The following is a 14463-nucleotide window of genomic DNA, read 5'->3' on the forward strand; positions in this document are numbered from 1 at the left end:
CATAGATGATGTCTTCATGCATTTAGGCCAGGCACTGGCGGATCCAGACTTGCGTTTTGGGGGGGGGCCAACTCCTGCAAGTAACCAAACCTAGGGTACCCCCAAATCCTGTTTTCTCATCGGATTTAGGCCACTTATTTTTTCGTCACAGCCCTGAAACGATATTTTTTTTAAACTAAAAATAAAAAAATAGAAATGGTAGCCCACCCAACCCGAGCCTAAATATTACTTTGAAAACACTTCAAATTGCTTTTGTCGACCAATTAGCCCGCTCCGGGTCGGTGCGTGGCGCAGCCTTCGCGGGCTGGGAGGTGTCGGTTGGACCCACTGCCGTTCGGCCCCTGATTAAGCTAGAGCTCGCGGAAAAAAAACAGGCGTGTTGCCCGTGAGTGACGAGACGAAGCCGATGATACCCGATTTTAAGGTCCTTGGTCATTGGTTGACCTTCCAGGGCGGTGTTTCACGGTCGTGCTGACAGCCGCTGACAGCGCATTCCGCGAGCTAAGGTCAGCCTTCGGTAGTGTTGTGGGTATAGGCTTGTTGATGTCTCCATTGAAACCAAAAGTGCCATCAGCGCTGGCAGCGGCTGGCAGCGTGCCGTGAAACACCGCCCAGGTCAGGTCACAGACCCAAAAGGCGGGAAAATCAGGACCTGTCAGAACCTCCTAAAGTAAGGCTGTAATACGTTTTTTTTTTGTGCTGATCACAAATTTCATGTTAGTTTGGATCATAGATAATGTCTTCATGCGTTTAGACCATGTCGGGGCAGGTCAGGTCAGATCAACCAGTAGGAGTACTTATGGGCGTCCGTATAGCAGGTGTCCACTACCACTGGCAGCTACGTAACATGATACGAAGGCATCAAAACTACTTCGTAAATGTTCAAATGGCTGCAAAATGCTAAATTCAAAATCAGCTAAACGAAACTATCCTAGAAACATGTTAAACTCGGAAAAGTGCACCGAGGTCATCAAAGGTCAATGACCTGACTTGACCGTAAGGTGACATTGGCATCCGCCCTAATGCGTGGGAGCAACATCACATCACATGTTTGAGCGTTTTAAACCACGAAAAGACTATAAAAGCGCGGATAATGTGAGCCGACATACGCCGAATCGCTATTCCGGCCAAACATGGCCTCCAACATGGCCAAACAGTCTCGAGAAATAGGCCACAAGTCAAAGTTCACTTGGGTCAGGGTCATGAAATTTTCAGACTTTGTCACCATGAGGGTACTAAAGTTTCGTCGCGATCGGCTTCATGATACCTTACACGATAACTTCACACGTCGATCGAGAGTTAAAGCATGGATGAAGGAGAACCAGGGGATGAAGGTTCTTTCATCCATGGTTAAAGTGTGCAATAAGAACTTCTTGGGTGAAGACAAGACCAACACTTTTATCAAGCTCACAGATTTTTAATGATACGGTATTTTCTCTCTACCTCCTACGCCCTTCTCACATTCATTTTTCTTAAGTGTTTTTGCCTTTTGGGGACAAAAAATATATGTTGTTCCCCTTTCAGGCTTGGGGGCATGACCCCGTGGCCCCCCTGGATCCGCTAGGCCGAAACTAACTAGGTCGTTTTCAAACGGTCTGATATTTCAGGTCATAGTTTGCAAACGGCCGGTGTTTTCAGGTAGTTTCATATGGCCTGACTGGGCCAGGCCGTTTGCAAACGGACCGAATTTTCATACGGCCTGTAACATATATTCAGATTTCGACATCTGTCGTAGCATCAAATGCTGATGTGGCGCACTCAAAAGCCGGAATTGGTCCTTGGATGCCGTAAGGACCCTTTGAAGAAATAAGTGACCCGACTGACCCTTAGAGATTGGCCTGAGCTGTGACCGAAATAAGTCTTTTACCGTTTCGCAGGAAGGGACAAAAAGGTCCCTCATATGCTTCTTGTACAATTACGAAACAAAACAAGTTTTTTTTCAACGAAAACTCAATGAGTTTTCCTAAAAAATTTATTGCGCATATTCCGTGAATGAAAAGTTGCCGGGTCATGTCAGGTCAGGCTGCCACAGCAAGTTTGTTAACTTGACAGCTCAATCGATATTTATGCAATAAGACCTTCTCGGGTGACGATAAGACATGACGACACTTTATGAAGGAAGCTAGTAAACCCGGTAGTTTCTCCATAGGCGCGGGAACCGGGGGGAGGGGGCAGTGGTGGCAGCTTGCCCCCCCCCCCCAACTCTGGGGCCGTGCGGGCGGTGCCCCCACAACTTTCAGACAGAATACCGCTCCTTTTTGCAAATGTTTTCTTTTTTGTTGAAAAAGCCAAGGGATGAAAAATAAGTGGCCTAAAACCGGCGAGAAAACTATATTTGGGGGATCCTAGGTTGATCTCTATCATGGTTATGTACGCCGATGGTTGTCCAGTTTCTCGACTCTGACTCGCCAGGCAATGTTTTTGAAGTGAAAAGGCGCGTTGAAGAAAATTTGTCCGTAGCTTTGCGATGGTTTACAACAAATAGACTTAAGCTCAATCCTTCTAAGACTGACTTGCTCGTTTTTAAATCATCACGCCAAAACTCCCCTTTTGACATTCAAGTACGATTTAGTAACTCCGATCTCGTTCCAGTACAGTGTGTCAAGATCCTGGGCGTAAATCTCGACTCGAATCTGACTTGGGAACACCACATAGGCACAGTCACCCGGCGGTGTTACTGTGTTTTGATAGGGCTGGCCAGAATGCAGCGCCGCGTACCGCGAGAAACAAAGAAACTGCTAGTTGAAGCCCTCGTGTTCCCCCATTTGTACTACTGCATGAGTGTGTGGGGAGGCTGTAATGCGACCCAGAAACGTCGGCTACAAAAGTGCATCAACTTTGCCGCCCGCGTCGTGTCTGGCTTAGGGTACCGTGAGCACATATCCGGGACGTTGCGCGAGCTTGGCTGGCCCACCATCGGAGACATGATAACCGAACGTGACCTATGCACCATGTACAGACTCACACGTGAGAGCGCCCCTGAACTTTTGCGCGCTCGACTGGTGAGTCGCGCCAATGTGTCGTCGCGCACCACCAGGGCGGTCAGCGACGGTCTGCTGGAGCTGCCGCGTGCACGCACCGAGCTTGCCAGACGCTCTTTTTACCACCGGGCGGTGAGAGCGTGGAATTGCCTGACCCCCGAGATCAGAGCATCACCAAATATGACTGCTTTTAAGAAAGGTATGTCGATTGCGCACTTAGGTTGATGCACTTGTTTGTGATTACTGTCATGCTAGGTACGTGTTTCTGTGTGTGTATCTGTGTGTCTTTCATTGTCGCTTTTATTGTCAGATGACGTGGATTGCTGAAAAACCATTTTATGGATGTTGTCCGAAATACATGATGATGATGATGATGATGGTGTGACCTCCCCCCCCCCCCCCCCCCCGTCTAAAAGTAGTTCCCGCGCCCCTGGGTTTCTCTACGCTATTGAATCACGCTGCTGATTCTAGTAAGTATCTACTACACAACCTTCTCACATTAATTTTTCTTCGAGCGTTTTGGGGGGCCAAAAGATATGTTGGCCCCCTCTTTCAGGCTTTTTGGGCCCATGGCCCCGGTGGCCCCCTTGAATCCGCCAGTGGGGGCGGTGCCCCCACAACTTTCAAACGGAATACCGTCCTTTTTTGCAACTGTTTCTTTTTTTGTTGAAAAAGCCAAGGGATGAAAAATAAGTGGCCTAAAACCGGTGAGAAAACTAGATTTGGGGGGACCCTAGGTTGATCTCTATTATGGTGTGCTCCCCCAGTCTGAAAGTAGTTCCCGCGCCCCTGACTTTCTCTACGCTATTGAATCACGCTGCTGATTCTAGTAGGTATCTACTACGCAACCTTCTCACGTTAATTTTTCTCCAAGCGTTTTGGGGGGGGGCCAAAAGATATGTTGGCCCCCCCTTTCAGGCTTTTGGGGGGGGGCCATGGCCCCGGTGGCCCCCCCCTGGATCCGCCAGTGAGGCCAGGTCAGGTCAGGTCAGGTCAACCAGTAAGGGTTTTGCCGGGTATTCGTAGTAGGTGGCAACCGCCTCTGACAGCTTCGTAACATGTTACGAAGGCACCAAAACTACTTCGTAAATGGTCAAATGGTTGCTTAATTCGAATTCAGCTCCAAAAACTAGCCTAGAAAGTAGAAACATATAAAACTCGAAAATGTGAACCGAGGTCATCAAAGGTAAATGATCTGACCTGACCTTCCGGTGATCTTGACACCCACCCTAATGCATGGGAGCTACATCATATCCCATGTTTGAACGTTTGAAACCACGAAAAGACTGCAAACGCGCGGCTAATGCGAGGCGACATACGCCGAATCGCGACCTCGGCCAAACATGGTGCCATGGTGCTAGGCCGCCGGTGCATCTGAAAGAACTGTGGTGCCCCTGACAAGCCTGAAGTTCCAACGACAGGCCCGTGGTGCCCCTGACAGGCCCATGATGCCTTTGCGAGGCCGGTGGTGTCCACGTGAGGCCGGTGGTGCCCCTGGGCCCTGACAGGACTGTGGTGCTCCTGACAAGCCTGGAGTGTCCCCGACAGGCACGTGGTGCCACTAACAGGCCCAAGGTGTCCCAGTCCCTGCGAGGCCGGTGGTGTCCCTGCCAGGCATGTGGTGTCCATACTAGGCCTCTGGTGCCCCTGACAGGTCCGTGGCGCCCTTGCTAGGCCTATGGTGCCTCTGGCAGGCCTATGGTGCCCCTGGCGGGCCTGTGGTGGTACCCCTGACAGGCCCAAGGTGGTGCCCCTGCGAGGCCGGTGGGGCCCCTGGCAGGTCCGTGGTGCCCCTGGCAGACCTATGGTGCTCTTGCTAGGTTGATGGTGCTCCCAACAGGCCTGTGGTGCCCCTGACAGGCCGGTGGTGCCCCTGGCAGGCCTGTGGTGTCCCCGGGCCCCAAGAGGGTGGGGGGTCATGACCCATATGACCCACCCTTAGATACACCACTGGTCATTACTTACAGACTGACTCATTTGACATCCATTGCAAAACAAGTCACAGTAGTTACGTAGTATGTTTGTCACCCTGTTCCTTTATGCCCATTTTTATAGTGGGCAAATCTCGACGACTAGGGGGGCAATTCTGTTGAGTGCGGGGGCATTTGCCCCCCCAGTTAACATGTTAAAATAGGCCCTGGATGAGGCTTCAACTGTTGCCGACCTGAGGAGCTATAGGGACTTGAGCTTTCCAAAACTCAATTTCTAAAGGCACTGAGCAGTGTTTGGCTTTCACACGAATGCGATAGTAAGTTATATGAAGTTGACAAAGCAAGCAAAGCAAAGCATGATGCCCCGCGCGTCCGCCCGCGACCACGCCCCGCGTCCGACTCCCGACCGCCGCGTGACCCGAGGCGCCCGGCGGTCACGTGACCTACCGGCCGGGACTGCAAACGGCCTTCACCACCATTCTTGTATGACGTCATATCCTACTGAGGTGCTGATTGGTCGGAATTAGATACCTGAAGGTAATTATCTGCCGTAGTTATTTTTGTTTCATTGTTTTGCGTGTTTTCTTATATGAAATGTAATTAAAAAATTTGTCATATTTTAATCACCATTAAAACATAACTGAATAGGTATAAAAGAGAACTCGATATATACTTTCCTTGTTTTTAAGAATTCCGGAATTAGATACCCGAGGGAGCAAAGAGGGAGCAAGTTGCCACGCTGATTTAATACCTCATAGTCGAAAGGTGGGCTACTAGAACCAAAAATTGCTGTGTTTGTAAATAAATAAGTGATTTGAGGGCAAAAAATGCCCGGATTTAAACTTCTAAAATTATTTTGAACATAAAATATTTCAGTTTGAGGGATGTTAAGGCCTCTAAGGGTAGGTACTTTTTAGGTATCAAATAAGTTCCTCTGCGAAAGTTCCGTCGTGAAAACGGCCAATATAACTATATTGACGTGTTTCGTTTAATCATTCTAAGCGCGCCTTTCATGTTGCAGATACGGGCGAGCCTGGCGGTATTGATGATGACGTCATCTTCTCCGAGGGGCCGCCCTGGTGGATGGTGGTACATATCTACGGGTTCGCCTGTCTATTCTTCATGCTAGCCTTCTACGCCTTCTTCTCCGGAATGAATATCAGGCAAGACTACTTGATTCTCTATTAAAACCGTAATGACCAATCTCAAGAGCATTGTGTGCTCAAACCCGTCGTAAACCAAAGAAAGCTTGTGACAGTGGCGTAGTCATAACGAAAAATAAACATGGTCTCGCAATGCACAAACAACAAGCATACGCTTCAATATCCCATCAAAGTGTGTTCTATGAAGTCGATCATCTTCATACAATCTATGCATATTTACGGGAAATGTGAGTAAATCGCCATTACATATTTTTGATAAGCTCTGTGATTACCCATAACATCTGATACATAATCTTCAATTATGCTGTGAACGTTCAACGCTAACGCTAAACGTAAATGCTGCCAGTCGGTGTGTTTTGTCATACTCCGCAAGCACGTCCAAAGTTTGACGCTAAATTACACAGCATAAGCGACACTGTACGATCAGACGTTGAAGTTCTTGACATTTACGGCAAATGAAACTCCGCTCGGGCTCTCGCTCCGGAAATCTTCTCACTCAAAACCTTCCAACAAAGATTCTGCAGGCACGACCGATCATTCTGACCAGTTTCGGAGTTTGGTTTCAGGTCGCAGATATCCAGTCGACCATTCATGGCCACCGTGAATGGCTTCCTGTGTGCGCTGGGTGTCAGCAGGGCGGCCTACCTCGTCATCGAGCAGTACCACCTTCAGGAGGTAAGCACGTCTCACCATTCCACGAAGGCATGAGTAATGATGACACTATCGGGAGATGAAATAAATGTTTGTAAATCGTCCATAAAGCAATGGCTTTGATTCAAACTTAATTTTACACGCTCATTTTATAGGTATCTGATCGACATAGGTAAACAAACGTGCAAACGCTTCTGACCACCCGGACGGTGATAACACTGATGTCTGATGTCGCGCAGAAAAAGACAAGTTGCGTTTCTGAATCCTAATTTCCTAACTACGCATTGAGCGTCATGCGTTTTTCTTATGTATTTTACTAGGTAAGCGTCTATTTTCGAAAGTATTAAAAATAAATAACCTAGGCCCAGAACAGATCATCGGTTGATATTCTCTCAAAGCGCGCCTCAGTTTCTTAGGGCAGCAGCAGCTTTTCGGACCTTGGTGACAGGTTCTGGTGTCAGTGTTAAAACTGTAGGACATTCTTACGTTGCAAGGTGCGTTAGATGAGCGCCTTGTTTGTCGCAATGCTGGAAGGCCCCGGCAGATATTGGATGGTTTTCATGATAGTTAAGTAGGCCATCAAGATAGTTCTGTGCGGCTTATTTGCCATTGATGACGTTTGGTATGGTAATGACACTTGGAATGATAGTCCTAAAGATTAGATCTTTGGCATTATCAGCGATGATTGACCGGTACAAAGCCACTCACGTTGTTTTTTTCTTGCTCGGTAACAATCACAATTACTACCTGAGACAAGTGTGTTTTGTTACCAAATAAACGATAAATGCCAAAAAATGCTTAGAAATATAAGCAATTATTTTTGTTTAAACAGACGGGAAAAAGTAACGGCTGCCGACTGCAGTAGTTTTCAATTCGATCGTGATCTGTCAGTGCCGTTCAACCTGCAATGCTGGCGTTCGGTCACTGACCCGCGGTTCCTGTGTCGCACGTGCAGGTGCTGCCCGAGGTGGTCTCACGCCTTCTGTGGGACGTCGGCTTCCCCTGTCTGCTGGCAGCCTCTATCATCATTCAGTACACGTTCTCTGAGCTGTCCCAGGTCAGTTCCCTGTGGCGCACGGCCAAAACGTGTGTGTGGTGGCTGCAGACTGCTCGCTGTCTTACTGAAGAGGTGTGTTTTAGAGGGAGGTATGCCTTCTCACGTACAGTCTGCCTTAAAAGTACCGCGCAAAGTGACGGTGGATCCACCCTGACCGAGGAAGGGCCCGCTATAATTTGAAAGTCATGGAACCAATTGACCTGGGGAATGGACGAGGATGTCAATTGCTTCGGTGACTCAAATTTAGCAGGCCCTTCCTCGGTCAGGCTTGATGGATCCACCGTCACTTTGCGCGGTACGTTTAAGACAGACTGCAATATGATTTACACTTTGGGCGCAGACATATCACGCTAGCGAACGTATGCATAAACACCATTGACAAAATGTTATAGAAAAATCTATTGCAAGTAAAATAAGTTTTAATATGAAACGCCTATTCTTCTGCCCGACCACACACTGACGTAGACGTATGTATGTAGACTCTGCCCGACATTCCGACATGTAAGCGTAGATTTACACCCGCCCGTTTTGTCGTCAGATGAGTTTCGGGCCGGCGTTCCTGCGAAGGCGGCCGTTCCTGTCCAGTGTCATCTGCGGCCATTTCTTCACCGTGCTCATCACGGACCTTATCGCGGGCCTGGAGACGGAGGCCACGGTATGGGACACGTCCTAGGGAGGGAGAGGGAGACTGCCGAGTTGGCGTGATACGGGCATAGATGAGGACGAGTGTCAACCATTGCTGCGACGATCGGGGCTTGACATAATAGCATTTGTTGATTTTGGTGCTTGAGTTTTCGAGGCACTGCAAATAACTGTATTGGATTAGTGTATACTTTTATGGGTACACTTGGTTATTGTCCTTGACTTTTATCGAAAAATGATGCATTTGAATATTTGATGCACATGCAGCAGGTTATTAGGCCCATGCCACTCTCTGATCCCTTTGACGTTAACGCCATACCTACGCGTCAATATCGTGACGTGTTTTGCATACGTTTTATCTTTATATCCTACTTCTTTCACAGGCTCTGCTGTATATATCCCAGACGGTGTTTATCGTTTGGTGTCTTTTCATCCACACCACCTTCCTCTTTATCGGATACAAGGTGCTGCACATGTTGAACGAGCTGCCGTCCAGCGCCTTCAATAACGGCACAGTCGACACCAACACCAAAGGTACGCGCCTGCACGTCCTCTGAAATTCGGTATGCAAACTCCACAGCGGAATCCAAACAAGGAAATTGAGTTATTCTGGTCTAAAGAACACATTTCGTTTGGAGAAGCTGGTATAACGCTGCTGCCTGTTTGCCAGTGGGTATAAGTATTTTGTATCTATGCTTGCTTCACGCATGCAAGAGAAATGCATGCCATTTCAACGTGCCGTATTTGATGTCAAATTGAAATGCAAGGCAAGCTTAAATTTGCCTTCCGCTAATTACATTAATACAGCTCTCATTTAGAAATTAATGAAAGGAATGTGAATGACGTCAGGTCGCTGCGACATTATTTAATTTTGTGCCATTCAATAACAAAATAAAATAACCAATAAAATCTGTTCTTTCAGATAACCAATGCAACCTCGATTAAATGTCAACCGAAATGCCGTTACATAAATCACCACTTTTCAGTTAGTTACTTGCTTTCTTTCTTCCTTAGTATTCCTTTTCAGTTCTGCTGTGTCTCTCCACTGTTCAGTCCATATTCCATCCAAGCTCTCTGACCTTACCTCGCCACCCTCTCCAGGAATCATGCAGCTGGCGCTGCTGGCGAGGTGCGGTAACATCGCCAGTTCTGTGATCGCCTCCGGTGGCCAGCGGACGGCGGCGCCGCCACCCAAAATCCGCATCACAGACGAAAACGAGCGGACAGTCAGCTTCCACAGCGAGACGGCCATTACTAGTGCAGAGCCAGGTAAGTAGCGAGCTGCCGAGACAGGCGAGGAGCTAACGAGTCAGGGGTGAGCTTCCGAGGCGAGAATTCCATAACGGCCACAGCCGAGGCATGCAAGACGAGAGGAGCATGGAAAGGCTCCATCGAGCGAGCTGGGAGCTTAGATCTAACACAGAAGGCATGTCAGTACTAGCGCACAGCGAGGTTAGAGAAAACGAACGAGCTGTGAGCTTAGAGCTTACACGGTAAGACACAGTAAGATTGTCATCGAAACGGCCTAGCCAGGCAACAGCTAACGGGGGAGCGATACAGCTAACACAGCGAAACTGCTGTTCCTACCACCGCGCCGAACCAACTGAGGAGCTAACCAGGGGAGCTTGCGAATGATTAACGAGTGGAGCCGTGACCTAGAGTTAGCAAAGTGACCTGTTCCAGAGCAACCCGCTCCGGCTGCCGAGGAGACCCCCAGCTGCGAGCGGAGACCGTCTGACCCCGTGGCTCCCGTGCGGCGGCCGCTCCGCCCCACGGGCAGACGCTGCAGCGAGAGTGCGGCGACCGGCCGCAAGGCGGCGCTAGCGTCGTCCGATCGCAGCCGCAGGTAGGGAAGAACGGCATTGTAAAGGCGCTTTTGTCGTCAGGTAAAGGCGCAAAGCCGGTCAGGTTAAACTGTTAATGGTCGCTTATCACCCCATTCGTATGATCATTCATTTCAGAGTGCCTCAGACCTTTTCGGACTCTGAAATAGCCCCCGCCATGGCGGGATTTGCAACCAATGATCGGCCCTCACCACCATGTCACCGATCTGTGACCGCTCCGACATCGAATCTTAACCGACCCGTGACCCACCGTGACCCGACCCTATCCCTCAGCCGGTCATGCTGCGCCCCGAGTGAGCCGGACTCTCTGGAGACCATCTCCCCGGCCCCCGCTCCGCCGGCACCGGCCGCCAGCCGTCCCAAGAGGCCCCCGCCGCGCCCCGAGACGACGGCCAGAAGCTCCCTGCTGCCGACAGCCGCGCCGCCGCGAGACTCGATCGTCTCGACGGATATCACCCTGCAGACAGTGCTCAATCACATTGCGTACATCAGTCACCCGACCACTGTGCGCATGTCGCCCAAATACCAGGTGGGTGCTGGAGGCGAGAAACTAGGATACCTGTCTGGTTTATTCATGGCTGGGCAGGAGAAGTTAAGGCAGTCAACCCCGTTGCGAATGCTCGTTAGGTTTAGGCTGGTAATTATAGCAAGGTGTTAGAAAATGTCGTTCTTTCATTGTGCAAGCGGTATTGTCGTGTTCAAATGCCTTCTCTTATTTTGACGGCGACGCACGATGAATGCATAGCGGATCCTGAATACTTTTGCCAAATTGTCAGGCAACTCAGATTTGTTTTTCAATAGAAAAACACAATTCTAAAAAATAGTTTTTTAACTATTGACAACAAACCTTCGGTTACACCGTCCGCTGTCCACAGGTGCGGCGGATCCTGAAGGTGACGTACACCACGGCGCTGCTCGGCGTCCTCCTGTCCGCCGTGTACCTCGCGCTGCTGTACGCCCGGCCTGCCATCGGCTCCACCACCTGGCTTCTGCTGGAGACGGCGGCGCGCTCTGCAGAGTTCTTCATGGGCTGCTGCATCGCTAACATCACCAAACAACCTGTGCAGAGGAGCGGCGGGATGCTGCGCCAGTACCACTGAGTTGATGTCAGTACCGCGGTGGTGAGACAGGGTGTGGTGACAGTGGTTAACTGATGATAGCCAGGTGGTGACGGAGAATGTCAAAAACCCAGTGTTTTGTGTGACTGGTGTCGGAACAATGCCAATCCGTGATAGCGCGTCGGTGGATCTCGTGGAGCTGTTATTATAATAGTGTGTCCGCATGCTGCTGTGCTTTGATATGGTGAATGTTCTAAAAGGTAGTGATGACAGCCTGACGAAGTATTTGTAAATACCATTTCACATGTGTTTTCACGCACTCGGACACGCTCAAACACGCATAATTTATACGCAAACGTGGACACACAAACAAGCATACACGCACATACAATTATAAATCAAGAAGCGAATCTCATGTAGGTTGACGGCGACTACCATAATCATTTTCATCACTAGCATCGTGCTCGTCAGCAGGAACAACATATGCATTGCATTGCATGGAAGGTGCATAATTATACATTGAACACTGAACAATTTGTCTTTAATGAAACATAAGTCTGTATATAATGAAACGTAAGTCACGAAACATAAGTCCTAACTATTTCAACGTCACGCAGCCTACGCTAATGTAACCGGGTTATTTCAAAACGTATCTCAAAATTCAGCAAGCATTTCCCGGCATTTCCTCAGTGCCGTTGAGCAGTTTTTTTTCGCACAAGTAAAGGTTAGAAATTTAACCGTATATTTGCTATCAATGAACAAAAAAAAAAAAAAAAAAAAACTCAACCACTCAAGCGATAATCAAACCCTTCAGTAAAACTGTCGAACTGCTTCGATTGAATCAGCAACCCACTTACCATAAGTATGTTTAGCTATCACGTCGATGGTCGTTTTTTTCGCATGGTATCTGATAGTACGAACTATTCAGTGATGGCGGGCTTTTGCAAATATCCGGTTATCAAAGGCTGAAGTGCGCGACAATGTCGGTGTTATCAGCTGTGGCCCTTCCGGAGAGATGTCTTCAGTGTTGTGGACAATTTATAGCTGGATTGTCCATACAGACTCACTATGTTTGAGCTTTGCCGCCTGTGTCAGAACTCAGAACCATCTCTAATTCATAAGTGTGTGTACATATTGACTGTCAGTCATCTTCAATGAACGTGACTATTTTGAATTCAAAACACATGTATTTATGTATGGAAGGATAATGGATGTCGTATTTATCAGCGTGTATGTTTGTGTATATAGATGTGCGTGTGCTTTTATGTATACCTGCCATTGTATGTAAATGCACATATGTTTTATTCCCGTTTTTGGTTTTGGTAATCGACTTGGGCTTGATGGGTTGAACCTTGGGTTGGACATTGGCACCCGGTACGGACGCTTCTGGCCTTGAGACATAAAAAGCCTCTTGCGACCCACAGACTTTGATAGAAAGAAATAATGACGAAATTGTTACGAGTGAAATAAACCTGATATAAATAACCAATAAACATTTAAAAATATTTGCAAAACATTTTGCAAAACATGCAATGTATACTTATTCATACATTGGCCGCCTGAGCTCGTTTATTTTGGTCCTCAAAGCTGCTTGAAAAATATGAAGAAATAGTGCATCAAGCAAAACGAGTCTGGGGATCGCTTTCCCAGTCTGTAAAAGATGTGTGGTATCTGCAAGTACAGTTTCACAGTCTGTTCTTGCAGATATGAGATACCACACATTTCTGGGAACTGTCCAAACGACCCTTGGGAGACGAAAGAGTGATCTGAAGGGCAGCCCTTACTGAAGCGTTTTTTTATGTGATAGCATCGCTTATTAGTCACATGTGGCCAACACTGGACGACCTCAACCCTTGCGCGTGGAGACCCCACACCGGTCCAAGATGGGATATGGGGGCCCATAGATTCAATCGTTGCCTTTGGCACTGGGGGTTCGGGACTCCCACGAGCCCGGCCCACAGTTTCGCCAATCCTGGCATCAAGCATGGTGCATAACACCAATGTTTCAGTGCTTCCGCCCTTACACTGCCACAGCTACAGTACCTACAATATGGTTGAAAACACAACTACTGGACGTCTCCGAGTAGCGATTTCTTACTTTTCGGCCCCAGAGCCCAAAGATGGGGGAGGGGGCAAGCTGCCCCCACTGTCCCCCCCCCGGTTCCCGCACCTATGCGCATAAAACGCACAAAACAACCTAAGGTATAAACCACAAAAAGTCAACAGAGATGGAGAAAAGACATGAAGGCAATATCCTCCTGTTGACTCCAGAGATTACAAAAATCTGCACCCGCCGTCCCTGTGCAAAACCCATCAGCGCTGGTTGAATGTGAAACATACACATGTCCGTGCCACTCGGTTATCGGTATCGAGGGCCGGCCGGCCGACGGCCGGCCGGCCATAGCGGCCGTATCGGTAGAGTAAACTCTGACATCAGGCTTGCCGCCGACCGGTCACCGCCCACCGGTTAGCGACGCCGCCCACACGCCCCTGGATCTACGGGGGCGACCGTCAGGCAGAACCAGTAGGACAAACGCCCGTATACATCTGTCACGCGGCGCTGCTCACGGTTCCACTGGACACGGCGAACAACAGGGCATTAGAAGAAGTATTCTACTTGTCTGCGGTTTCCAGTATTCCAATTTGCCTGGAATGCGACCAGCTCCTGGTCCAGTCAGTCTGTTGACGCCACTCGAGTCTGAGCAATAAACAAGCTAATTGGCAGCGGGCCTGGTGTCATGACGCTCATCAGACGCCATAGCAGCGTCGTTGGGCCATCTTATGTCGTGTCGGTGATGAGCTGGGCTGAACGGAGCTCCCAATCGCTCACGGCTCACTTCCAGTGGCGGATCCAGGGGGGGGGCAAAATGGGCATTTGCCCCCTCCCCAAACGGCATAATTTTAACATTACGCCTATGGACGATGCATGGAAAGAATCGATAAATTGTTATGGTTTGCCCCCCTCCCAAAACTCTGAGCTGGATCCGCCTCTGCTCACTTCTGACACGTGCCGGGCTTGAGGACAGCGCACACACGTGAATTTATATATTGTGCATGGCATCTCATTAGGTGATTCAGATCGCAGCATCCGAACTTCCTCAGATAATAACTGAGCCAGTCCCGTAGGTCAGTTGGT

The 14463-nt window shown here is 48.9% G+C and overlaps 1 protein-coding gene across 1 annotated transcript; it reads left to right on the top strand.

Annotated features, from left to right (window-relative positions):
• Positions 1–6646: 6646 nt before the first annotated feature.
• LOC122372641 lies at positions 6647–11369 on the top strand. The gene is made up of 8 exons (XM_043350108.1): positions 6647–6750; positions 7682–7783; positions 8322–8438; positions 8809–8959; positions 9527–9694; positions 10109–10271; positions 10543–10798; positions 11145–11369. Exons 1-8 carry the CDS (start codon positions 6667–6669, stop codon positions 11367–11369), a joined length of 1266 nt encoding a protein of 421 aa, XP_043206043.1. The 5' UTR covers positions 6647–6666.
• The last annotated feature ends 3094 nt before the right edge of the window (positions 11370–14463 follow it).

This window comes from Amphibalanus amphitrite, unplaced genomic scaffold (genome assembly GCF_019059575.1).
Source record: "Amphibalanus amphitrite isolate SeventyFive unplaced genomic scaffold, NRLGWU_Aamphi_draft 001380F_arrow, whole genome shotgun sequence".
NCBI lineage: Eukaryota > Metazoa > Arthropoda > Thecostraca > Balanomorpha > Balanidae > Amphibalanus > Amphibalanus amphitrite.